General features: G+C 42.7%; 1 protein-coding gene and 1 pseudogene across 2 annotated transcripts in view; one reads left to right on the top strand and one right to left on the bottom strand.

Moving 5' to 3' along the window:
* Nucleotides 1-26,283, top strand: part of Snx6 (sorting nexin 6) — a 58,356-nt gene that overhangs the window by 11,929 nt on the left and 20,144 nt on the right. The window contains exons 3-6 of one of the 2 annotated variants that reach the window (XM_045155035.1): nucleotides 7,418-7,522; nucleotides 10,248-10,358; nucleotides 18,629-18,750; nucleotides 25,378-25,501. In XM_045155035.1, the coding sequence (XP_045010970.1) occupies nucleotides 7,418-7,522; nucleotides 10,248-10,358; nucleotides 18,629-18,750; nucleotides 25,378-25,501 (462 nt within the window). The remainder of the gene's footprint in view (nucleotides 1-7,417; nucleotides 7,523-10,247; nucleotides 10,359-18,628; nucleotides 18,751-25,377; nucleotides 25,502-26,283) is intronic. The other variant, XM_004649115.3, reaches the window with a different exon arrangement.
* LOC123462133 lies at nucleotides 22,199-23,794 on the bottom strand (annotated as a pseudogene).

Genomic DNA, 26,283 nt, shown 5'->3' with positions numbered 1-26,283 from the left:
AAAATTAAACATACAAAACTAAATTTTTGCTGCGTTTAGTGGCACATGCCTTTAATCCCATCACTCAGGAGGCAGAGGTAGGAGAATCACCATGAGTTTGAGGCCACCCTGAGAATACAGAGTGAATTAATTTTTTTTTTTTTAATGCAAGACAGCAAGAGTGGAAGCAAGAGTGAGAGAATTGTCACACCAGGGTCTCTAGCCACTGTAATCAAACTCCAGACGCATACACTACTTTGTGTGCATGTGCAACCTTACACACTTGCCTTTGCTTACATGGAGAGTTGAACATGGGTCCTTAGGCTTCACAGGCAACTTAACCACTAAGCCATCTCTCCAGCCCACAAAACTAAAATTTCTTAAAAACTTTTTTATTTATTTACTAGAGAGAGAGAGAGAGAGAGAGAGAGAGAGGCGCAGAGAGACCCTGCCTCAAAAATAAAGCATGCACTTTTAATCCCAGCACTTGAGAGGCAGATGTAGGAGGATCACCCTGAGTTGAGGCCAGCTTGGGACTGCAGAGTAAGTTACATGTTAGCCTGGGTTAGAGTGAGACCCTACCTTGAAAAAACAAAAACAAAAAATGCCTAAACTCAGATATGTAAAACAATGTATAGGAAAATTATGGTCACATTAATACGTAAGAAACATAAGAAAATTTTAATCATGAAATAGTCGATATTCATTAATTTAGCCTTGGCTTTTTATAAACATAGGGACAGTTTTAGAGTTTGAGAGAAAAACAGTGAAGTAAATAAGCTGTGAATCTGGGCAGCTGCTAGGTGGAGAGAAATGGATAACTGGAAGAAAGTTATGCCTTTTGGACCAGGGTCCAAGAAAGATGCAGGCTTAGGAAATGGAGGTTTGAATGTAGTTGCATTGGTAGTGGGCAGTGTCTTCAGGAAACTGGGATAGAACATGGTGGCACACGCCTTTAATCCCAGCATCTGGGAGGCAGAGGTAGGAGGATTGCTATGAGTTCAGGGCCACCCTGAGACTCCCTAGTGAAGAAAAAAAGAAAAAAAGAAAACTGAGATAGTCCAGGGTGTTGGCACACATGTTAAGGATTTTGGCTAATACACAAAGAAGAAGAGAGAAGGAAATGGAAAAGTTACCCCTTTTGAGCTAGAACTCACAAAAGCAGGCTTTTTGTTTGTTTGTTGTGTTGTGTTTTGTTTTGTTTTGTATTTTTGTAGTTCAGGCAGACCTGGAATTCACTCCAAGTGCTGGGATTAAAGGTGTGCGCCACCATGCCTGTCCCTAGAACAGGCAGTTTTAACAGTAAACTTTGAGTGGTAAATTTGCGATCCTCCTGTCCAGCCTCCTGAGTGCTAGATTAACAAAAGTACGGGCTGGAGAGATGGTTTAGCAGTTAAGGCACTTGCCTGTGAAGCCTAAGGACCCAGGTTCTATTCCCAGACCCCACGTAAAGGTCAGCCTGGACTAGAACAAAACCCTACCACGCCCCTCCACCCAAAAAAATAGGAGCTGGGGAGATGGCTCAGTGGTTAAGAGTGCTTCCTGTACAAGCATGAGGCCCAAAGGAGGACCTCCTGAGTTTCATACCCCAGAACCCAAATAAACAGTTGGTCATGGTCACAGATGTTTTGTAGCCCCAGTCCAATGGGGAGCAGAAATCAGAGAATCGCTAGGGCTCATGGAAAAATGACAAGCTCTTGAATCAGTTAGAGACTGTCTCAAGGAAGCAAAGCAATGAGTGGTGGAAGAGGGCCATCTGATGTTCTCCTCTGGCCTCTGTATGTACATGCAATGGGTGCAAAACAACTTCACAAATAATATGTAAAACGTTTGTTATGGGCTGGAGAGAGAGCCTAGCAGTTAAGGCACTTGCCTGTGAAGCCTAAGAATCCAGGTTTGATTCCCCCCAAGTACCCAGTAAAGCCAGATGCACAAGGTGGTTGGTGCATGTGTCTGGGTTTCGTTTGCAGTGGCTAGAGGCCTTGGTGCTCTCATTCCCTCTATCTGCTTCTCTCTCAAATAAATAAATACTGTATTTTTTAAGTTTGTTAAATGCATATTGTTATATTGCCTTGAATCAACTGTTTTTATTTGTTCTACCAATAGTGACATCTATGAAATGAATAGGTCAATAGCATTACTAGTAATGTTTTGTTCATTTGTTTCTGGTATGGTATGTGAGAGGAAATCTGGTTGCAAATATCAGTTTCCAGAAAATATATGTGTAATCAACCATTGATTTGACTTCTAGTTGTGCAGGTGGCACATTAGTAATGGATATGAAATATTACGTGACTTTCTTGTTTTTTTGGGGGGGCGGTGTTAGGTAGTGGACAAGTGCTATGGGAAAAGAGAAGGAAGGCTAGGGATTGTTGAGTGGGTTGGAGGTACAATGGGCTATAGGTTTAAATAGAGTGGCAAGGAAAGTCCTTCCTGAGAAAGTCTTTAAGACTTGAAGGAAGTGAGCCATGTAGGCAACTATCTGCAGGCTGGATATTCCACCAGAGCAACAGTAAGTGCAAAGAAATCTTTTTGTTTTTTCAAGGTATAGTCTCACTCTAGCCCAGACTGACCTGGAATTCACTGTGTAGTCTCAGGGTGGCCTTGAACTCATGATGATCCTCCTACCTCTCCTCCCAAATGCTGGGATTAAAGGTGTGTGCCACCACACCGGGTTAAGTGCAAGGAATCCTGAAATGGGATCTGGAGAGATGGCTCAACAGTTACAGGTACTTGTTTGCAAAGCCTTATGGCCTGGGTTCAACTCCCTAGTACCCGTGAGAAACCAGATGCACAAAGTGTCACATGCATCTGTAGTTCATTTGCAGTGGTATGCCTTGGCATGCCCATTCTCTTTCTGTTTCAAATAAACAAACACATATTTTTTAAAAAGGATCCTGAGTTGGCAGCATGCATGTGTGTTCATGAATAATGAGACCATATGCAGGACTTCAGTGAGCTGGAGGCTTAAGTAGATTAGTCAGAGGACTAGTTGTTACATGGAGATGTTATAGTGTCTAGTAGACCACTTTAAGGATTTTGACCTTTTTATCATGTGGCAACCCCTTGTATTTTGAGTACCAGAATAGTTTCTAGTTTAATGATTTCATAGTTCTATGGTTACTAGATTTTTAAAATATATATTTAGTTATTTGAGAGAAGGAGGCAGGAAGGTAAACAGAGAGTGAGTATAGACTTTACATGGGTACAGGGAATCAAACCCAGGCTGTCAGGTGCTGGGATTAAAGATGGGTGTCACCATGCTCTGCTCTCCTGCCTCCCTCACCCCCAGGTAAGGTCTTACTCTAGTCCAGGCTGACTTGGAATTCACTATGTAGTCTCATGATGGCCTTGAACTCATGGCTGTCCTCCTACCTCAGCCTCCCAGGTTCTGGGATTAAAGGTGTCACCACTGCACCCAGCTAAGTTATTCTTCTAATGATAATGGATTTTGTTGTTTAGTCTACCTCTTGTCTCCTTTGGTTTTTCTTTTGATCAGTGCAACAAATGTTTAACTTATTCTCTAACAAAAGTACAAAGTGTATTGACACACATAAAAATCAAGTTAGACTAAATATACTCTAATTAGAAATTTTCTCAAGTTGAACTCATTAGTTTCAGAAAGTTAATTAAATGTTGGTAAATCACACGTTCTTTGTATTGAGTCTTTTCCTTAATAAAGCCCTCTAAAATTAATTAATTTTTCTCTAAATAGAAGAAAGCCTTCCTGGAAAATATGTACATTTTATGCCATTAGCATTACAGTTTACATACACTGTTGGAACAGTAGAGAAGATGAGCATGGCCCTGTACATGCCAAGTCATGACGCATTGCATATTTAATATTTCATTTTATTTATTTATTTGACAGAGAAAGAGGGAGGGAGAGAGAATGAATGGGCACGCCAGGGCCTCCAGCCACTGCAAACAAACTCCAGACAAATGTGCCCCCTTGTGCATCTGGCTAATGTGGGTCCTGGGGAATCGAACCTGGGTCCTGTGGCTTTACAGGCAAATGACTTAACCATTAAGCCATCCCTTCAGCCTGTGTTTCATATTTAGAAACAAAAATTAGGCCAGGTGTGGTGGCACACACCTTTGATCCCATCACTCGGGAGGAAGCAGAGGTAGGAGGATTGCTGTGAGTTTGAGACAAATCTGAGACTGCATAGTGAATTCCAGAACAGCCTGGTCTAGCGTAAGACCCTACCTCGAAAAACTAAAAAAAAGAAAAAAGTTAGCTGGGTATGGTGGCACCATGCCTGGCTCAAATATGTTTAAACTCTAAAAACATATGTAGTATTGAAGCCATATAGCAAATTAATTTTCAGTAAGATTTGAGGGATGTGGGAGGAATTTTCAGTTTACAAGATTGCTGGGCTGCCTACGAAGCTGATGAAGCAGGTTGATTCCATTGCAGGGGCTGATTTTTTCCATTAAACATCTTGGTTATTAGAAACAGAATTTGAGTGCTGTCCTGCAAAGCCTAAAGACCCAGATTCAATTCCCCAGGACCCATGTAAGCCAAATATTCAAGGTGGCGCATGTAGCTGGAGTTCATTTGCAGTGGCTTCAGGCCATAATGCACCCATTCTGTCTATCTCTATATTGGCCCCCCCTTCAAATAAATAAAATGCATTAAAAACAAACAAGCAAAAAAAGCCCTAGCTGGACATGGCGGTGCATGCTTTTAATCCCAGCACCCTGGAGTCAGAGGTAGGGGGATTGTCACGAGTACGAGGCCACCCTGAGACTACATAGTGAATTCCAGGTCAGCCTGGGCTAGAGTGAAACCTTACCTCAAAAAAAAAAAAAAAAGAAAAGAAAAAGAAAAAATGGGGGTGCGGGCAGGGAGGCTAGAGAGATGGCTTAACCATTAAGGCGCTTGCCTGCAAAGCTGAAGAATCCAGGTTCAGTTCCCCAGGGCCCACGTAAACCAGATGCACAAAATGGCACATGTATCTGGAATTCATTTGTAGCAGCTCTTGCTCTCTCTCAAATAAATAAATATTTTTTGAAAAAAAAAAACCTGTCTTAAAAAACAACAAAATTTAACAAAAAAAGACATTGAGAAAATAGAAGTCTTATGTATGTGAAACAGATCTGTCCATCAAACAAAATGTCCCTGTATGTCAACTTGTCTGTGTGCTAAGGACTAGAAAAGAATCATTAGAGTGTAAAGTGTATACAGTAGCTGACTAAAGGAAGATGGAGCATCAGAGTGAGTACTTTGGCTGCTATTTTCTATTGTGAAATATAAACAAGTCAGTTTCACTTGCCATCACCTTGCATCATGCAGAATTCAGAAGAACTTTCTGTATTTGTGATTCGTGTATACTTTTCTGAGATAACTCTAGAACTCAGTTTTTAAAAGAACAAAAAAGACAAATGGATGAATTAATAGCTATTAAGGCAATATGTGAATGTATAATACGCTTTAATAAAGAGCTGGAGAGATGGCTCAGTGGTTCTTTGCCCCAGCACCCACACAAAGCCAGATGTACAGAGTGGTGGGCACATGCATCTGGAGTTCATTTGCAGTAGTGGCTAAAGGCTCTGGTGCACCCATTCGCTCTTTATCTCCTTCTCTCTTTCAAATAAATAAAGTGTTTTTAAAAATAAAGTGGGAGGGAATTACCGTGGGATATTTTTTTATAATCATGGAAAATGTTAATAAAAATTAAAAAAAAATAAAGTGGGCTGGAGAGATGGCTTAGTGGTTAAGGCATTTGCCTACAAAGCCAAAGGACCTAGGTTTGACTCCTCAGGACCCATGTAAGCCAGATGCACAAGGGGGCACATGCATCTGGAGTTTGTTTGCAGTGGCTGGAGGCCCTGGCACGCCCTTTCTTTGTCTCTCTCTCTCTACCTGCCTATTTCTGTATCTCCCCCCCCCAATAAATAAATAAAAATAAAAATATTTTTAGAAAAGTGCCAGATGTGGTGATGCACACCTTTAATCCCAGCACTCGGGAGGCAGAGGAAGGAGGAACACGGTGAGTTTGAGGCCAACCTGAGACTACAGAGTGAATTCCAGGTCAGCCTGAGTTAGAGTGAGACCCTACCTTGAAAAAAAAAAAAGTAGGGCTGGAGAGATGGCTTAAGAGTTATGCCTGACTTGTCTGCAAAGCCTAACAACCCGGGTTCAATTCCTCAGTACCTGTATAAAGCCAGATGCACAAAGGGGCACATGTGTCTGGAGTTCGTTTGCAGCTGCTAGAAGCCCTGGCATGCCCATTCCCTGCCCCACCTTGCAAATAAATAGATAAAATATTTAAAAAAAGAATTATGCTAGGATGTGCATGACCTCCAGTGCCTGGCACTACCTACACAAGACCAGTACAATAGGAAAAAATGATGACATCAAAATAAGAGTCTGATTGAGAGGGGGAGGGTATATGATGGAGAGTGGAGTTGTGAAGGGGAAAGTGGGTGAAGGGAATTATGGTTTATTGTCTGTAATTATGGAAGTTGTCAATAATTTTAAAATAATTAAAAAGAGTTAAGGCACTTGCCTGTGAAGCCTAAGGACCCAGGTTTGATTCCCCAATGCCCATGTAAGCCAGATGTACATGGTGACACATGTGTCTGGAGTTTATTTGCATTGGCTAGCGGCCCTGGTATACTCATTCTCTCTTTATCTCTCTAAAAATAAGTAGTGTAAAAATAATTTTTTAAAAAAAAATAAATAAAGGGTAGCTGGGCCATGCCTTTAATATCAGCACTAGGGAGGCAGAAGTAGGAGGATCACCATGAGTTCAAGGCCACCCTGAGACTACATAGTGAATTCCAGGTAATCCTGGACTAGAGTGAGACCCGACCTTGAAAAACCAAAAAACAAAACAACAACAAAAAGTAAAGGGCTAAAGGGGCATAAAGGAATTCACTGAGGGAAGTAGAAACTTTCCCTATGTCAGTTTGGTTTGATATGCATACATGTATGTGTAAACTCATTATATATATACACATACACATACGTGTGTATGTGTGTGATGTGTGTGTGTGTATATATACATCCTACATTTTATTTATTTATTTATTTATTTATTTATTTATTTTTGAGGTAGGGTCTTACTCTAGCCCAGGGTGACCTGGAATCCACTATGTGGTCTAAGGCTGGCCTGGAACTCATGACGATCCTCCTACCACTGCCTCCCGAGTGCTGGGATTAAAGACGCCCAGTCAGCCTTTTTAAAAGAATTTCCTGGGTTGGAAAGATGGCTTAGCGGTTAAGGCACTTGCCTGCAAAGCCTAAGGACCCATATTTGACTCTCTAGGTCCCATGACTGCCAACTCAAAGCCACACGTGTGCACAAGGTGGTACATGCACCTGGAATTGAAATGCAGTGGATAGAGGCCCTGGTACACCAATTCTTTCTCTCATAAAATAAAAATAATAGAGAATGTTCTGTAAGCTATGATTTGTTTTGTTCTTTAGCTTAAAGCAATAACTGTAGATCTTCACAATGATGCTGCTCTGCAAGTGGACATTTCTGATGCACTCAGTGAGAGAGACAAAGTGAAGTTCACTGTTCATACAAAGGTAAGTGGGTTTCATGTTTTGTGTGACTTTACATGTGCATGTATTATACATTACCAGAACTTGGGTTTTGAACATAAATTGGAAAGAAAGATAACTTTTTTTTTAAATTATTTATTTATTTATTTGAGAGCGACAGACGCAGAGAAAAAGACAGATAGAGGGGGAGAGAGAGAATGGGCGCGCCAGGGCTTCCAGCCTCTGCAAATGAACTCCAGACGCGTGCGCCCCCTTGTGCATCTGGCTAACGTGGGACCTGGGGAACCGAGCCTCGAACCGGGGTCCTTAGGCTTCACAGGCAAGCGCTTAACTGCTAAGCCATGTCTCCAGCCCAGAAAGATAACTATTTTAAAGATTTATTTTTATTAGAGAGAAAAAGAGAGTGAAAATGGGCATGCCAGGGCCTCTAGCCATTGCAAACGAACTCGACACATGTGCCACCATGTGCATCTGGTTTACGTGAGACCTGGAGAATCAAACCTGGTCCTTAGGCTTCACAGGCAAGCACCTTAACCACTAAGCCATCTCTCCAGCCTTTTATTTGCTTTTTAAATTTTTATTTATTTGAAAGAGGGAGGGGGAGAGAGAGGGAGAGGAAGAGGCAGATAAAGAATGGACACACCAGGGTTTATAGCCACTGCAAATGAACTCAAGATGATGCGCCACCTTGCGCATCTGGCTTACATGGGTACTGGAAATCAAACATGGGTCTTTTGCCTTCCCAGGCAAGCACAGTCATCTCTCCATCCCTCACATTTTTTTTTTTTTTTTTTCATGGTAGGGTCTCACTCTAGCACAAGCTGGCCTGGAATTCACTCTGTATTTTCAAGGTGGCCTCAAACTCATAGCAATCCTTCTACCTCTGCCTCCCAAGTGCTGGGATTAAAAGTGTGCACCACCATGCCCAGCCCCACTCTTTTTAAAAAAAAAAAAATTATGAGAAAGTGAGAAGAGAAAGTGGCAGATGGAGTGAGAATGGGTGCTCTAGGGCCTCTAGTCACTGCATATAAACTCCAAACACATGTGCCACCTTGTGCAACTGGCTTTATGTGGTTACTGGGGAATTGAATCCAGATTGTTAGACTTTGCAGGCAAGCACCTTAACTGCTGAGCTATCTCTCCAACCCTATTCTCAATTTTGTAAGTGCCTGTCAACTTGTTTTCCAAAGATCCAAGGTTTTTTTAATTTGTTTTGTACTTTCAAAGTGGGGTCTCCCTTTGGCCCAAGCTGACCTAGAATTCACTATGTAGCCCCAGGATTGCCTTGAACTAACAGTGATCCTTCTGCCTCTGCTCCTGAGTGCTGTGATTAAAGGCTGTGCCACCATACCAGGTCCAAGGATAATTTTGTCTGATGATCTTACAGTTTTCATACCAAAGTTTAAAGTCACTGTTTTTCACATAGGACTAATTTATTTTGAGGTAGGGTCTCAGTGATCCTCCTACCTCTGCCTTCAATGTGCTGGGATTAAAGGCATGAGCCACCATGCCCAGTTTAGGACTAATTTTTAAAATTAATTTCTGTGTGTGTGCATGTGTGTCTTGTACGCATGCACAAGGGCCTCTTGCTGTGCTGTGAATGAACAGCACCCACTTGTACCACTTTATTTATTTTAATTTTTTTGTTTATTTTTATTTATTTATTTGAGAGCCACAGACAAAGAGAGAAAGAGGGGGGGAGAGAGAGAGAGAGAGAGAGAGAGAGAGAGAGAGAGAGAGAGAGAGAGAGAGAGAGAGAAAGAATGAATGTAAGAATGTGCCAGGGTCTCCAGCCATTGCAAATGAACTCCAGACACATGCGCCACCTTGTGTGTCTGGCTTACATGGGTACTGGGGAATTGAGCCTCGAACCGGGGTCCTTAGGTTTTACAGGCAAGTACTTAACCTCTAAGCCATTTCTCCAGCCCCCCCAACTTTATTTTTTTTTAATTTGGTTTTTCAAGGTAGGGTCTTTGGTCCAGGCTGACCTGGAATTCACTATGTAGTCTTAGTGGCTTCAAACTTGGTGGTTTTCCTACCTCTGCCTCCCAAGTGCTGGGATTAAAGGCATGCACCTCCATGCCCGGCTTTATACCACTTTTTTTTTTTATTTTTTATAAATATATATATATGTTTTTAATTAACTTATTTATTTATTTGAGAGCAACAGACACAGAGAGAAAGACAGATAGAGGGAGAGAGAGAGAATGGGCGCGCCAGGGCTTCCAGCCTCTGCAAACGAACTCCAGACGCGTGCACCCCCTTGTGCATCTGGCTAACGTGGGACCTGGGGAAAGCGAGCCTCGAACCGGGGTCCTTAGGCTTCACAGGCAAGCGCTTAACCGCTAAGCCATCTCTCCAGCCCTTTATACCACTTTTTGTATCCAGCTTATATGGGTGGTTTGTGCCTTTAATTACTGAATCATCTTCCCATTCCCTAAGACTTAATTTTTTAATATTTTATTTATTAGAAAGGGGAAGCAGATATATATATATAGAGAGAGAGAATGGGCACACCAAGACTTCCAGCCACTGAAAACAAACACCAGACACATGCACCACTGTGCATCTGGCTTACATGGGTATTGGGTAATCAAACCTGGATCTTTAGCCTTCACAGGCAAGCACCTTAACCACTAAGTCATCTTGCCATCCCAGGGCTTAATTTTTAAAGACTAATATGTAAAATGTTTATTAAGAGCTTCATGGTAACTTTTACTTTGATTCAAGAGAATTGTTGTCTTTGCAGAGTTCATTGCCAAACTTTAAACAGAATGAGTTTTCTGTTGTCCGACAACATGAGGAATTCATTTGGCTTCATGATTCCTTTGTTGAAAATGAAGACTATGCGGGTTATATTGTAAGTACTGAGGTTTCATTTTCTGAGAGTATTATAGATAGAAGTTACAGTCTTGTTTAGCCTTTTAAAGATTTTTATTTTATTTATTTATTTATTTATTTTGGTTTTTTGAGGTAGGGTCTCACTCTGGCTCAGGCTGACCTAGAATTCACTATGTAGTCTCAGGGTGGCCTTGAACTCACCGCGATCCTCCTACCTCTGCCTCCCTAGTGCTGGGATTAAAGGCGTGCGCCACCACGCCCGGCAAGATTTTTAAAAACTTATTTATTAGAGACAGAGTGAGTGAGAATGGGCATGCCAGGGCCTCTAGGCACTGCAAACGAACTCTAGACGCATATGCTCCCGTGTGCATCTGGCTAACGTGGGATCTGGAGAATTGAACTTGAGTCCTTTGCTGCACAAGCATGCACCTTAACCGCTAAGTCATCTCGCCAGCCCTTGTTTAGCCTTTTCTTAACTGATGTAATTTGTAAGATATTGGCCTTTTATCCTGAGCTAACTTGTTTGTAGCTTGGAGAATGTTATGCTTTCTCACTTAAGCTTGAATTCTTTGTTGTTGTTTTTTGGGGGGACCGTTCTAATTTGGTCTTACTCTAACCCAGGCAGACCTAGAATTCACTATGTAGTCTCAGGCTGGGATTGATTTCACAGCGATCTTCCTATTTCTGCCTCATGAATGCTGGGATTAAAGGCATGTGCTATGTGCTAGTATGCCCGGCCTCTGTTTTTGTTCTTTCCTTTTTTTGCTTTTTCAAAGTAGGGTCTCACTTTAGTCCAGGCTGACCCGGAATTCACTATGTAGTCTCAGGGTGGCCTCAAACTCATGGCAGTCCTCCTACCTCTGCTTCCGAGTGCTGAGATTAAAGGCATGTGCCACCATGCCTAGCTGTTTTTATTCTTTTTAGGGTCTCACTATGTATACAGCCTAGCCCTTGGCTGGCTTGGAACTCTGGGTGTAGACTACACAGTCTTCCTGTCTGTGTCTCAGAGTACTGAGATTATAGGCACCAGCCACCATTCCCAGCTAAGCCTGCATTCTTACTTACTGTCAGGATTGCAGTTTTTTTGTTTTTGTTTTTGTTTTTAATTAAATTTGTGGGGAGGGGGTCGCTGGAGAGATGGTTTAGTAGTTAAGGCTTTTGCCTGCTAAGCCAAAGGACCTCGGTTCAATTCCCTAGGACCCATGTAAGCCAGATACACAAGGTGACGCATGTGTCTGGAGTTCTTTTGCAGTGGCTGGAGGCCCTGATGCATTCATTCTCTCTTTCTCCCTGTTTGTCTGCCTCTCTCTCTTTCAGATAAATCAATAAAAAATAAATGGAAACATTTAAAATTTTTCATTATTATTATTATTATTTTATTTATTTATTTATTTATTTATTTATTTTTCGTCTTTCAAGGTAGGGTCTCACTCTAGCTCAGGCTGACCTGGAATTCACTCTGTAGTCTAGTCTCAGAGTGGCCTTGAACTCTCAGTGATCCTTCTATTTCTGCCTCTCCAGTGCCTTGCTTTTTTTGTTTGTTTGTTTGTTTTTATCTATGTGAAGCCACAGATTGAGAAAGAGGCAGAGAGAGAGAATGGGCACATCAGGGCCTCCAGCCACTGCAAAGGAACTCCAGATGCATGTGCCACCTTGTGCATCTGGCTTACATGGGTACTGGGGAATCGAGCCTTGAACTGGGATCCTTAGGCTTCAGAGGCAAGCACTTAACCGCTAAGCCATTTCTCCGGCCCCTGCAATGTGGTTGTTTTTTTTTTGGATTGACTTTTTTGTTGGGTTTTTTTTTTTAAATTTTATTTTTATTTTTATTAACATTTTCCATGATTATAAAATATATCCCATGGTAATTCCCTCCCTCCCCACCCCCACATTTTCCCATTTGAAATTCCATTCTCCATCATATTACCTCCCCATTACCTTCATTGTAATTACATATGTACAATATCAACCTATTAAGTATCCTCCTCCCTTCCTTTCTCTACCCTTTATGTCTCCTTTTTAACTTACTGGCCTCTGCTACTAAGTATTTTCATTCTCACACAGAAGCCCAATCATCTGTAGCTAGGATCCACATATGAGAGAGAACATGTGGCGCTTGGCTTTCTGGGCCTGGGTTACCTCACTTAGAATAATCATTTCCAGATCCATCCATTTTTCTGAAAATTTCATAACTTCATTTTTCTTTACCGCTGAGTAGAACTCCATTTTTTTTGAGGTAGAGTCTCATTCTAGCCCAGGCTGGCCTGGAATTCACAATGTAGTCTCAGGGTGGCCTTGAAATCACAATGATCCTCCTATCTCTGCCTCCCTAGTGCTGGGATTAAAGGTGTGCGCCACCACACGGGCTGCAACGTGTTTTTCCAGGGTACTAATGGAGTTGAAGGAAGTGTTACAAAATGTAGCCTTAGAGAACAGAAGCCTCCTTAAGTTGATGTAATCAAAAATAGATACTGTTCCACAGCTGTTAGCTGCAATCTGATTTGTGAAATTTAATTTAATTTTTATTTTATTTTATTTTTGGTTTTTCTTTTTTCTTTTTCTTTTTTTGAGGTAGGGTTTCACTGTAGCCCAGCCTGACCTGAAATTCACTATATAGTCTCAGGGTGGCCTCAAACTCACAGTGATCCTCCTACCTCTGCCTCCCGAGTATTGGGATTAAAGGCGTGCGCCACCACACCCGGCTCTTTTTGGTTTTTCAAGGTAGTGTTTCTCTAGCCCAGGCAGACCAGGATTCACTGTGCAGTCCCAGTGGCCTCAATCTCATCGTGAGCCTCCTACCTCTGCCTCCTTAGTGCTGTTCACCAGCTCACCCAACTTGTTAACTAGTTTTTTCTTCTTCTTCTTCTTTTGAGCTAGGGTCTCACTCTAGCTCAGGTTGACCTGGAATTCACTCTGTAGTCTCAGGGTGGCCTTGAACTCATGGCGATCCTCCTACCTCTGACTCCCAGAATGCTGGGATTAAAGGCGTGCGCCACCACGCCTGGCTTTTTTTTCTTTTTTTTTTTTTTTTTTGAGGTATGGTCTCATTTTAGCCCAGGCTGACCTGGAAAAATACTCTGTAGTCTCAGGGTGGCCTTGAACTCATGGCAATCCTCCTACTTCTGCCTTCTGAGTGCTGGGATTAAAGGTGTGTGTCACCATGCTCAGCTTCCCAGCCTGATAAAAAAAAAAAAATCTTATTTATTTGGGCTGGGGAAATGGCTTAGTGGTTAAGACATTTGTCTTTGAATCCTAAGAACCCCAGTTTGATTCCCCAGGACCCATGTAAGCCAGATACACAAGGGTGCACTTGATCTGGAGTTGGTTTGCAGTGGCTGGAGGCCCTGGCACACCCATTCTCTCTGCCTCTCCCTCTCTCAAATAAATAAATAAATAAATAATCTTATTTATTTGACAGAAAGAGGCAGGCAGAGGGGGAGCAGTTGGGAATAGGTGCACCAGGGCCTCCAACTGCTGCAAACGGACTCCAGAAACATGAATCACCTGTGCATCTGGCTTACATGGGTCCTGGGGAGTTAAACCTGGTTCCTTTAATTTTGCAGGCAAGCTCCTTAACCGCTAAGCCATCCCTCCAGCCTCCAACCCCAGTTTATTTTTATTAACAACTTCCATAATTGTAAACAATATTTTATGGTAATGCTATCCCTTCCCCTACTTTCCCTTTGAAACTCCATTCTCCATCATATCTCCTCCCTCTCTCAACCAGTCTCTCTTTTATTTTATTTATTTGTTTATTTATTTTTTAAATAGATTGCATTTTTATTTATTTATTTGAGACAGAGGGGAGGAGAAAGAGAGCATGGGCACACCAGGGCCTCTAGCCATTGCAAACAAACTCCAGATGCATGTGCCACCATGTGCATCTGGCTTATGTGGGACCTGGAGAATTGAACCTGGGTCCATAGGTTTCACAGGCATGCCGCCTTAACCACTAAGCCATATCCCCAGCCCTCTCTTTTATTTTGATATCATGATCTTTTCCTCCTATTATGACGGTCTTGTGTACGTAGTGGCAAGCATGTGAGGTCAAGGATATCCAGGCCATTTTGTGTCTAGGGGGAGCATGTTGTAAGGAGTCCTACCCTTCCTTTGGCTTTTACATTGCTTCTGCCACCTCTTCCACATTAGACCCTGAGCCTTAGAAGGTGTGATAGAGATAAGTAGTGCTAAGCACTGCAGTCACTTCTTCCCAGCACCATGATGCCTTCTGAGTCATCTCAAGGTTACTGCCATCTAGAAAGAGAAAATGCTCTACCAAAAGTAAAAGTAGCATTAATATATGGGTATGAACATTAAGAGAAGTGCTTACTGGGCAGTTCGATGAGCATAGTATATACATTTAGCTAGACAGCAGCAGATGTTACACTCCTAGGGCTCATGACTGCCCCTGTTACAGGTTTTCAGTATCAGGGATGTATTCCCTCCCATGGAGCAGGCCTCCAGTCCAGTTAGAGGGCAGCTGGTTTCTGCCATGACAGATGTGCCACTATTGCACCTGTTGGCTCATTTGGCCTGGCTGGCCAAATATAAAGCTTGCAGTGTCCACCGTTGAGCATCTTCAGTGGTGATTTCTCTCTCTTCCATTGAACTGCATGCAAAATGGCTTCTTCCAGCTTTCGGTCAGCTGCTCCACATGGAGGAGGTTTTCAGCTCAGCTCCAGCAGGATTTCTCAGTGGCCTTGCAGCCCAAGTATGTGGTGTCTTCAGCAATAGGGTTTTACCATCTATTCCTGGTGGGAAATCAAGGGGCCTCGGCCATGGCCTGTAATGTTTTGGGGCATCAGGGACCTCCCTGGCACTGAAAATTTCCTAGTAACAATCTGTGGCTCCTGTGTGTTCCATTGTCCAAAAATGTAGGTTTACATATGACTTATTCATACCCTCTTAGATTTTGATTAGCCCTCTCCCCACCTTTCCTTTACTCAATCTCTTCCCCTGACCTCACTTAGGCCTTTTCACCCCCATTAATCTGTTCTTCAACTTACATATATACAATAAATACCATCCTATTAAGTCCCCCCTCCCTCCCTTTCTATTCCCTTTATATCTCCTTTCTAGCTTCAACCCCAGTTTTTAAAAATACTCTCTTTATTCATTTATTTATTTGCAAGCTGAGAGAGGAAGAGAGAGAAGAGAGACAGACAGACAGAGAAAATGGGCATGCTAGGGCCTCTAGCCATTGCAAATGAACTTAGTACATGTACCACTTTGTGCATCTGGCTTCACATGGGTACTGGGGAATGGAACCTGGGTTGTTAGGCTTTGCAGGCCAGTGTCTTAACCATAGAACCATCTCTCCAGCCTCCTTAACTAATTTCTTAAAATATATTTTCATTTATTTTATTTTTATATTTATTTGAGAGTGGTAGACAGAGAATGGGTGCATTAGGACCTCCAGCCACTGCAAACAAACTGCAGATGCGTGCGCCCCCTTGTGCATCTGGCTTACATGGGTCCTGGGAAATAGAGCCTCAAACCAGGGTCCTTAGGCTTCACAGGCAAGTGCTTAACCACTAAGCCATCTCTCCAGTCCCATCCCCCCCCCCCTTAAGTAATTTTTAAATAAAATCTTTCTGCCTGTGACACCAGAGTTTGGGACCTTGGGCTCACTAGGGCCTCTTGTCTCTGCAAATGAACTCTAGGTGTATGTGCCATTTGTGCATTTGGCTTTACATGGGTACTGGGGGAAAGGCTGCATTACACAAGGCTTTGCAAGCAAGCATCTTTAGCCATTCAGCCCTCTCTCCAGCTCCTACTTCATCTAGGCTTTTTTTTTTTTTTTTTTTTTTTCCTGAGGTAGTGTCTTACTGGTAGTGTCTTACTCAGGCTGACCTGAAACTCACTCAGTAGCTCCAGGTGGCCTCAAACTAACACCAATCCCTCTATCTAAGCCTCCTGAATACTTCAGTCTATTTTTTATTTTGAGACAGGGTCTTGCTAAGTTGCCCAGGCTTGCCTCCAACATTGGATCCTCTTGCCTCAGTCTCCTAAATAGCTACTATCTTTTATATGCATGTGTGTGTGTGCGGCATGTATGGTGGAGGCCAGAGGACAATCTCTGGCGTCATCCTCTGATATGCCATCCACCATGCTTGGAGAAAAGATCTCTCATTGCCCATTCACTCATTCAGTAAGCTGAACTGCTCATTCAGCTCCAGGGGTCTGCCTTTCTCCACCTTCCCCAGTGCTGGGATACAGGTGCACACCACCACACCTGGCATTGATGTGGAAATTAGAGTTCAAAATTAGATCATCATACTTATAAAGCAAGACTTCTCCAATTGAGTTATCTTCTAAGGCCATGAGAACTACCTTAGTGCCCCCAAAAAACCATTGTAAGGGTGGACAGTTCTGTAGGCTGAGGCAGGATGCTTGCCCCAAGTTTTTGAAAACTCTGGTTAGCCAAACCCTATACCAAAAAGAAAAAAGTGCTATGCAGTGTTTCTTCCTTGGTACAAATTAAGGGCCTTAATTCCTAGAACTAGTAAAATTTTCTATCTCAGTTTGTGAGTTTGTGATCCTCAGTTCATTTATTTAGCTTTCTCAGACAGTTTTTTTTTTAATTATTTATTTATTTATTTGAGAGCGACAGACACAGAGAGAAAGATAGATAGAGGGAGAGAGAGAGAATGGGTGCGCCAGGGCCTCCAGCCTCTGCAAATGAACTCCAGACGCGTGCGCCCCCTTGTGCATCTGGCTAACGTGGGACCTGGGGAACCGAGCCTCGAACCACAGTCCTTAGGCTTCACAGGCAAGCGCTTAACCGCTAAGCCATCTCTCCAGCCCTCTCAGACAGTTTTTGTTTTGTTTTGTTTGTTTGTTTTTCAAGGTAGAGTCTCACGGTAGCCCACATTAATTTACCATGTAGTTTCAGGCTGGCCTTGAACTTACAGTGATTCTCCTACATAGCCCTCCTGAGTGCTGGGATTAAAAATGTGCACTACCATATCTTGCTATTTTATTTTGAAATGGAGTCTTGCTAACACAGACTGATCTGGAACTCACTCTGTAGCCTAGGTTGGTCTCAAAAACCTGGTGTTCCTCAGCATCTTCAGTGCTAGGGTTAAAGAAATGTATCACCACACTGGCGCATATAGTCTTTCTGGTAGACTATATTGCAAACATTGAGAGAAATGAAATAATTGGGGCTGCAGAGAAGGCTCAGCGGTTAAAGACACTTGCTTGGAAAGCTTGACGGCCGTAGGTTTGACTCCCCAGTACCCAGGTAAAGCCAGATTACACACAAAGTGGCACATGTGTCTGGATTTTGTTTGTAGCCCTGGTGTGCCCATACATACACTTTCTGACTCTGAAATGAAAAATGAAATAAAAAAAAAAATTGGGCCAGGCATGGTGGTGCATGCCTTTAATCCCAGCAATCGGGAGGCAGAGGTAGGAGGATCTCCATGAGTTCAAGGCCATCCTGAGACTACATAGTGAATTCCAGGTCAGCCTGGGCTAGAGTGAAACACTACCTTGGAAAAAAAAAGGGGGGTGGGTGGGCTGGAGGGATGGCCTGGCAGTTAAGGTGCTTGCCTGAAAGCCAAACGACCTAGGTTCAATTCCCCAGGACCTACATAAGCAAGATGCACAAGGTGGTACATGTGTCTGGAGTTTGTTTGCAGTAGCTAGAGGCCCTGATGTACCCATTCTCTCAATATATCCCTCCCCTCACCATGTTGATTTCTCTCTCAAATAAATAAATAAATTTAAGGCAAGTATAGTGTTGCATGCCTTTAATCCCAGCACTCAGGAGAGATAGGAGGATTGTCGTGAGTTCAAGGCCAGCCTGAGACTACGTAGTGAATTCCAGGTCAATCTGGGTAGAGTGAGACCCTATCTTGAAAAACCAAAAAGAAAATAAAATTTTTTTTAGCCTACTAAAAAGGGATGAGAAAGATCAACTCAGTAGCTAAAGGTGCTTGCCTACAAAGCCTGATGGCCAGGGTCCAATTTTCCAGTACCCACAGAAAGCCACATGTAAAAAAGTACATGCAGCTAGAGTTCATTTGCAGTGCCTTGATGTGCCTATATTTTCTTCTCTTTTTCTCAAATAAGTAGTTCTTTTTTAATCTACTTAAAAGAATGAAATGAAGTAGTCCTTAAAATTGGTGACTTAGGGACTGGAGAGATAGCTCAGCAGTTAAGGCATTTGCCTGCAAAGCTTAATGACCCAAGATAATTCCACAGGGCCCGTGTAAAGTCAGAGGAACAAAGTTGCACATGCATCTGGGGTTCATAAAAATTTGGTGCTTGGTTTTGTTATAGATCCCTCCCGCACCACCAAGACCTGATTTTGATGCTTCACGGGAAAAACTACAGAAGCTTGGAGAAGGAGAAGGGTCGATGACAAAGGAGGAATTCACAAAGATGAAGCAGGAACTGGAAGCGTATGTGATGGCTCTTGTGGTTGCTTTTGTTAATTGTTCTTGTTTTAATGCCTTTGTATGCTCTCTGATATCCCACTCTTTTAACCATTTTATCATAGTGACTCTCCCTGAAAGATATAGGCTTAAGTCATCACAGCTAGTGTTAAAGGTCATGATCAGAGCCTACAGGGAAATTATAGAATTGTCTCCAATGTCACGTTCTTAAACCATTTAAATAGACTAAAAATTGAGATTCCAAAAAAGAAAAAAAAAGTAGGAAGGGAAAGGACTTTTTTTTTTTTTTTCTTTTGAGGTAGGGTTTCACTCTAGCTCAGGCTGACCTGGAATTCACTATGTAGTCTCAGGGTGGCCTTGGACTCATTGTGATCCTCCTCCTTCTGCCTTTCTACTGCTGGGATTAAAAGTGTGCATCACCATGCCCAGTTGGGAAGGCACTTGTACAACAACAAGGAAAAGATGTACCTAAGACTACATAGTAAATTCCAGATCAACCTAAGCTAGATGTAAAGGTTTTGTTTTGTTGTTGTTTTTTTAAAATATTTTTATTAATTTGAGAGAGAGAGAGAGAGGGAGAGAGAGATAGATAGATAGATATTGGGTGTGCTAGGGCCTCCAGCCACTACAAATGAACTCCTTTGTTCATCTTGTGTATCTGGCTTACATGGGTCCTAGAAAATCAAACCTGGGTCCTTTGGCTTTGCAGACAAGTGCCTTAATCACTGAGCCATCACTCCAGACCTTTTTTTTTTTTTTAATATTTATTTTTATTTATTTATTTGAGAGCGACAGACAGAGAAAGAGGCAGACAGAGAGAGAGAGAGAATGGGCGCGCCAGCACCTCCAGCCACTGCAAACAAATTCCAGATGTGTGTACCCTCTTGTGCATCTGGCTAATGTGGGTCCTGGGGAATTGAGCCTCAAACCGGGGTCGTTAGAATTCACAGGCAAGCACTTAACCGCTAAGCCATCTCTCCAACCCTTTTTGTTTTTTTCAAGAGAGAGACAGAGAGAACTTGTGCACCAGAGCCTCAGCCACTGCATTGGAATGTCAGACACTTATGCCACCTAGTGGGCACATGTGACCTTGTGCTTGCCTCACCTCTGTGCATCTGGCTTACATGGGATCTGGAAAGTTGAATAAGGGTTCTTAGGCTTCATAGGCAAGCGCCTTACTGCTTAGCCATCTCTCCAGCCCTTGTTGCTTTTTAATTTATTTTTATTTATTTGAGAGAGAGAGACAAAAAGAATGAGTGCTCCAGACTTTTAGCTGCTGCAAACAAATTCCAGATGCATGTGCAATCTTGTGCATCTGGCTTACATGGGTATGGAGAATTGAACCTGGGTGCTTTAGGTTTGCAGGCAAGTGCCTTAACCTCTAAGCCATTCTGCAGCCCGAGGTTTTATTTTTATTATTTGTTAGGCCTCAGTTGTTATTAGCCTAGCTTTTTTTTTTTTTTTTTAATTTTCTTGTCTTGAGGTGTAGGGTCTCACTGTAGCCCAAGGCTGATGTGAAATTCTATACCTCAGGCTGACCTCAAACTCACAGTGCTCCTCCTACCACTGCAGAGTCCAGTATGATGGTACCCACCTGTAATCACAGCACTTGGGAGGTAGATACTCACTTTCTGTGTCTACCTCTTTCTTCTCTCTCTCTCTCTCTTTTTTATTTTATTTTATTTTTTGAGGTAGGGTCTCATTCTGGCCCAAGCTGAGCTGAAATTCACTATGTAGTCTCATGGTGGTCTTGAACTCATGGCGATCCTCCTACCTCTGCCTCCTGAGTGCTGTGATTAAAGGCGTGCGCCACCACACCTGGCGTTCTGTTTCTTTTTCTAAAAAGTGTAGGGTCTTACTGTAGTTCAGACTGACCTGGAATTCTGTAGTCCCAGGCTGGCCTCAAACTTCCTAAATAAAACTAACAAATAAAATATTTAGCTGGGCACAGGGAGGTAGGAGGATCACTGTGAATTTGAGGCCACCCTGAGACTGCATAGTGAATTCCAGGTCAGACTGGGCTAGAAGGAAGACCCTGCCTCAAAAAATAAAAAAATTAAAAAAGAAGAAGGAGAAGAAAGAGAGGGAGGGAGGGAAGAAGGGAAGGAGGAAGGGCAAAACAACAAAACATAAGTGTGGTCCTGGTGAGACTGCTCAGTGGTTAAAGGCACTTTTTTGCAAAGCCTTCCATCCTGATTTAATTTCTCAACTACTCACATAAAGCCCGACAGACATCCAACAATGGAGAGAGGCCCTAGCACACACATACATGTGCAAATAATTTTTTTCTTTTCTTTCTTTTTTTTTTTTTTTTTTTTTTTGGTTTTTCATTGTAGGGTCTCACTCTGGCCCAGACTGACCAGGAACTCATGGAGCTCACTATGTACTCCTAGGGTGGCCTCTAACTCACAGCAGTACTCCTACCTCGGCCTCCCGAATGCTGGGATTAAAGGTGGGCGCCACCATGCCCGGCTCCCTATAGTCTTTTTTTTTTTTTTTTTGGTACTTTTAGGCAGTATCTCACTATAGCTCAGACTGACCTGAAATTTATTATGCAGTCTCAGGGTGGCCTCAAACTCTCAGCGACCCTCCTACATCTGCCTCCCAAGTGCTGGGATTGAAGGCGTGCACCACCGTGCCTGGCTATAGTCCATTTTTAACATGTTGCTGAAAATAATCTTCCCCTTTTTAATAATTTTTTTAATTTATTTATTTGAGAGTGACAGACACAGAGAGAAAGACAGATAGAGGGAGAGAGAGAATGGGCGCACTAGGGCTTCCAGCCTCTGCAAATGAACTCCAGATGCGTGTGCCCCCTTGTGCATCTGGCTGACGTGAGACCTGGGGAACTGAGCCTCGAACCGGGGTCCTTCGGCTTCACAGGCAAGCACTTAACCGCTAAGCCATCTCTCCAGCCCACTTCCCCTTTTTTAATAACATTTGAACTTTCTATTTTCAAGATATTTTTTACAAGTTTTGAGAGTTTTACAAGGAAACAATTTTCGTTGCATTATTGCCACCTCCATCTCTTATCATTTCTCTCTTTCATGTATTTTCTTATGCTTTTAAATTTTTTTTATTGACAACTTCAATATTTGTAAACAATATCGCATGGTAATTCCCTCCCCCCCCCCCCACTTTCCCCTTTGAAACTCCACTCTCCATCATATCCCCTCCCCCTCTCAATCAATCTCTTTTATTTTGCTGTCATGATCTTTTCCTCCTGTTATGATGGTCTTATGTAGATAGTGTCAGACACTGTGAGGTCATGGATATCCAGGCCATTTTGTGTCTGGAGGAGCATGCTGTAAGGAGCCCTACCCTTCCTGTGGCTCTTACATTGTTTCTGCCACCTCTTCTGCAATGGACCCTGAGCCTTGGAAGGTGTCATAGAGATATTGCAGTGCTGAGCACTCCTCTGTCACTTCTCAGCACCATGGTGGTTTCCTAGTCATCACAAGATCCCTGCCACCTGATAAGAGAAGGTTCTGTAACCAAAAGTGAGAGTAGCATTACTATGTGGGTATGAACATTAAGAGAAGTGCTTACTGGGCAGTTTGGTGAGCATAGTATCTGCATTTAAGCAGACAGCAGCAGATGTTACACCCCTAGGGCTCATGACTACCCCTGTTGTGGGTTTCCAGTATCAGTGATGTATTCCCTACCATGGAGCGGGCCTCCAGTCCAATTAGAGGGCGGTTGGTTTCTACCATGACAGACGTACCACTGTTGCACCCATTGGCTCATTTGGCTTGGCTGGCCAAATATAAGGCTTGCATTTCCTTACTCTTGCACTTAAGTGGTTTTCAAGTATATACTCACACTGCTCCTCTACCTCTCTTTAGAATGCTAAGTATACTCTGAGAAAACAGGTCTTTTTTGTCAAAGTGTCTAGTGACAGATGTTGTAAGAATTCCATCAGTGTACAAGAAATTGTCTAATAGCCATCAGATACACCCTTAAGAGTCTATAAGACTGAAAACTGGGGCTGGAGAGATGGCTTAGCGGTTAAGCACTTGCCTTTGAAGCCTAAGGACCCCGGTTCGAGGCTCGGTTCCTCAGGTCCCACGTTAGCCAGATGCACAAGGGGGCGCACGCGTCTGGAGTTCGTTTGCAGTGGCTGGAAGCCCTGGCGCGCCCATTCTCTCTCTCTCCCTCTATCTGTCTTTCTCTCTGTGTCTGTCACTGTCAAATAAATAAATAAATAATGGATAAAAAATAAAATAAAAAAAAAGACTGAAAACTGGCCGGGCTTGGTGGCGCACGCCTTTAATCCCAGCACTTGGGAGGCAGAGGTAGGAGGATCGCCGTGAGTTCGAGGCCACCCTGAGCCACCATAGTGAATTCCAGGTCAGCCTGGGCTAGAGTGAGACCCTACCTCAAAAAAGAGAAAAAAAAAAACAACTGAAAACTGGAAACTCACAGAACACATTACTATTGAAGAGTCTGCCTTTCCAGTGGCCCTGACCATGGTGTTGTTTGTTTTCCTGAGAAAGTCAGTGGCCTCTGTTGCTTCTTGGGGCATGGGGCTCGGGAGCTTTAGTGGGACGGTCTGCTTCCTCTTCACCACCACGGGCTTCTGGCTGCGCAGGATGACACTGGCTCTTTGGGTGGCTGCCAGGCACAGGTTAGAGCAGTACTTGTTCTTGCCATAGATCGTGTTTCGCCCACTGCTGAGGGTGGCTCACCGCTCCCCTTGGCCATTGGCAGGCTCACTCCGGCCATCTTGCCGTGAATCGGCCCATTGTAGCAGAAGGAGTTGCGGCCTTCAGAGTATTGGGCTCGGTGCTGTAGGTCTGCTTGTTCCGCGTGATCAGGAAACGGGAGCACTTCCACAGCCCCATCCATTGCAGATGCAGACATGGTGGCGGCTCCTCGCTGAGCAATGGCGGCCAGAGACGGAAAGCCTGACTGTGGTTTTTTTTTGTGGTCTGGTTAGGGTTAGGTAAGAGAGCCTAGGTTTAATTCTACTGCTCCCTCCATCCTCTTCATCCATCATTCTTGTCTTCACTGAATGACTACCTCACAGAGATGAAGCTTCTCCCAACATTGGTCCTGCTTGGTATGCTGGTATGTAGAATTTACCGTTCTTACATGGAGTTGAAGCAAGACTATCAAGTTTTTTCCTTGACTGGCTCTTCCCCCCAAATAGAAATATTACTATGTGGTTGCTAGGATTCATTGATGATTAAAAATATCTTAAACTGCTGGGCATGGTGGTGCATACCTGTAGTCCCAGTGCTTGGGAGGCAGAAGTAGGAGGATTGCCATGAGTTCAAGGTTACCCTGAGACTACAGAGTGAATTTCAGGTCAGCCTGGGCTAGAGTGAGAGCCTACCTTGAAAAACCAAAAAATAAAATATCTTAAAGTGCTAGGTGTGGTGGCGCACACCTTTAATTCTAGCATTAGGGAGGCAGAGGTAAGAGGATCACTGTGAGTTGAAGGCCAGCCTGGAGCTACAGAGTGAGTTCTAGGTCAGCCATACTCCCATATGGGAGACCATACTTCAAAAAAATAAATCACCAACAAACAAAACAATAGCAAAATACGTATATCTTAAACACATTTATTCAGTATAATGCCATAAACAGTCTCTCTCTGGTGTCCCTTCTTGCATATTTAGGTTATTATATGAAAATAATTAACTAAAAATATGTTTAATGAGTTTTGAGGTTCAGTATTTTTTGTAGTAAGGTATACAACAACTAACTATACAAAAAATTTTAAGATATTTATTCATTTGCAAGTAGAGAGAGATATAGAGAAGAGAGACAAACAGAATGGGTGCGCCAAGGCCTCTAGTTGCAAAGTCCAGATGCATGGGCTACTTTGTGCATCTGGCTTGATCAGGTACTGAGGAATTGAACCTGGGTCATTAGGCTTTGCAGGCAAGCACCTTAATCACTGAGCCATCTCTCCAGTCCCAACAGAAACATTTATTAAGGTTGTATTGAGCTGGAGAGATGTCTTAGTGGTTACAGTGCTTGCCTGTGAAACCTAAGAACCTAGCTTTGATTCTTCAGGTTCCCATGTAAGACAGATGCACAAGGTGGTGCATGTGTTTATAGTTTGTAGTGGCTAGAGGCCCTGATGCACCCATTCTCTCCTCCCCCCGCCCACTGTCTCAAATAAATAAAATTATTTAAAAGTATCAAATTCTTTCTCAAGCTGAAAGACACATCCCAAGAATGATGTTTAACATCAGCTTGTATAGTAAGAAAAATCTGTAAGACTTAAAGATGTTAACATTTAGATAGAATAGATAGTAAACTAGCATGAAGTCTTCTTAGGAAGTGAATTTTATATATTTACTTAAAATTTCAGCTAAAACCCTTGTTTACATTAATTATATCTTTATTTATTTTTTTGGTTTTGGTTTCACTCTAGACCAGGCTGACCTGGAATTCACTAGGTAGTCTCAGGGTGGACTCGAATTCACTGTGATCCTCCTACCTCTGCCTCCTGAGTGCTGGGATTAAAAGCGTGCACCACTGTGCTCAGCTTTACATGAATTATATCTGTGTGCTCCTAATTTTGGACTTAAAATATCCCAGTGTTTGCTAAAAACAGAAAAAATGCAATGACTTCTTTGTTGATCATTTTTTCACTCTCAGTTTCGTGGTTGTTTCCAGGGAATATCTAGCCATATTCAAGAAGACAGTGGCGATGCACGAGGTGTTCCTGTGTCGTGTAGCAGCACATCCCATTTTGAGAAAAGATTTAAATTTCCATGTCTTCTTGGAATATAATCAAGATGTAAGTACGAAATTGATGAAAGCACCGATCGATTATTTATTTATTAGTTTATTATTGTTCTAAGAGCCATTGGAGGGGTTGGGGATGCAACACAGTAGTAAAACAGTAGTCTAGTATATTCAAGGTTGTGGGTAGTAAAAGTCAGGAAATAGAAAAACAACAGGTTTGCTCTAGAATGTTTTGATATTTCAAGGCAGTTAAAAGCATATTTTCAGCCAGGTGTGGTGGCAGCACGCCTTTGATCCTAGCACTCAGGAGGCAGAGGTAAGATTGCTGTGAGTTTGAGGCCACACTGAGACTGTATAGTGAATTCCAGGTGAGCCTGGGCTAGAGCAAGACACTACCTTGAAAAAACATAAATAAATAAATAAATAAAAATAGATTAAAAGTTTCAGGGCTAGAGAGATAGCCTCATAGATAAGGCACTTGCCTGGAAAGCCTAAGGCTTGATTCCCCAGTTCCCAAATAAAGCCAGATGCACAGAGAAGTGCATGAATCTAGAATTTGTAGCAGTTTTAAAGGTTCAAGGCTGGAGAGATGACTTACTCATTAAAGCACAGCCTGCAAAGCCTAAGGACCTGTGTTTGACTCTTCAGATCCCACATAAGCCTATCACAAAAGGTGATACAACCATGCAAGGTTGTACATGCAAACAAAGTGGCACATGCATCTGGAGTAAGATTTCAGTTGCTGGAAGTTTCAGATTTTTAGATGATTTGGATTCAAGTTGCTCAGTCCCAAGCATTTTTTAAAAAATACATTTAAAAATATTTTTTTAGAAA

Source organism: Jaculus jaculus, chromosome 7, assembly GCF_020740685.1.
Source record: "Jaculus jaculus isolate mJacJac1 chromosome 7, mJacJac1.mat.Y.cur, whole genome shotgun sequence".
Lineage (NCBI taxonomy): Eukaryota > Metazoa > Chordata > Mammalia > Rodentia > Dipodidae > Jaculus > Jaculus jaculus.
This window is presented reverse-complemented; position numbering and strand designations above follow the sequence as displayed.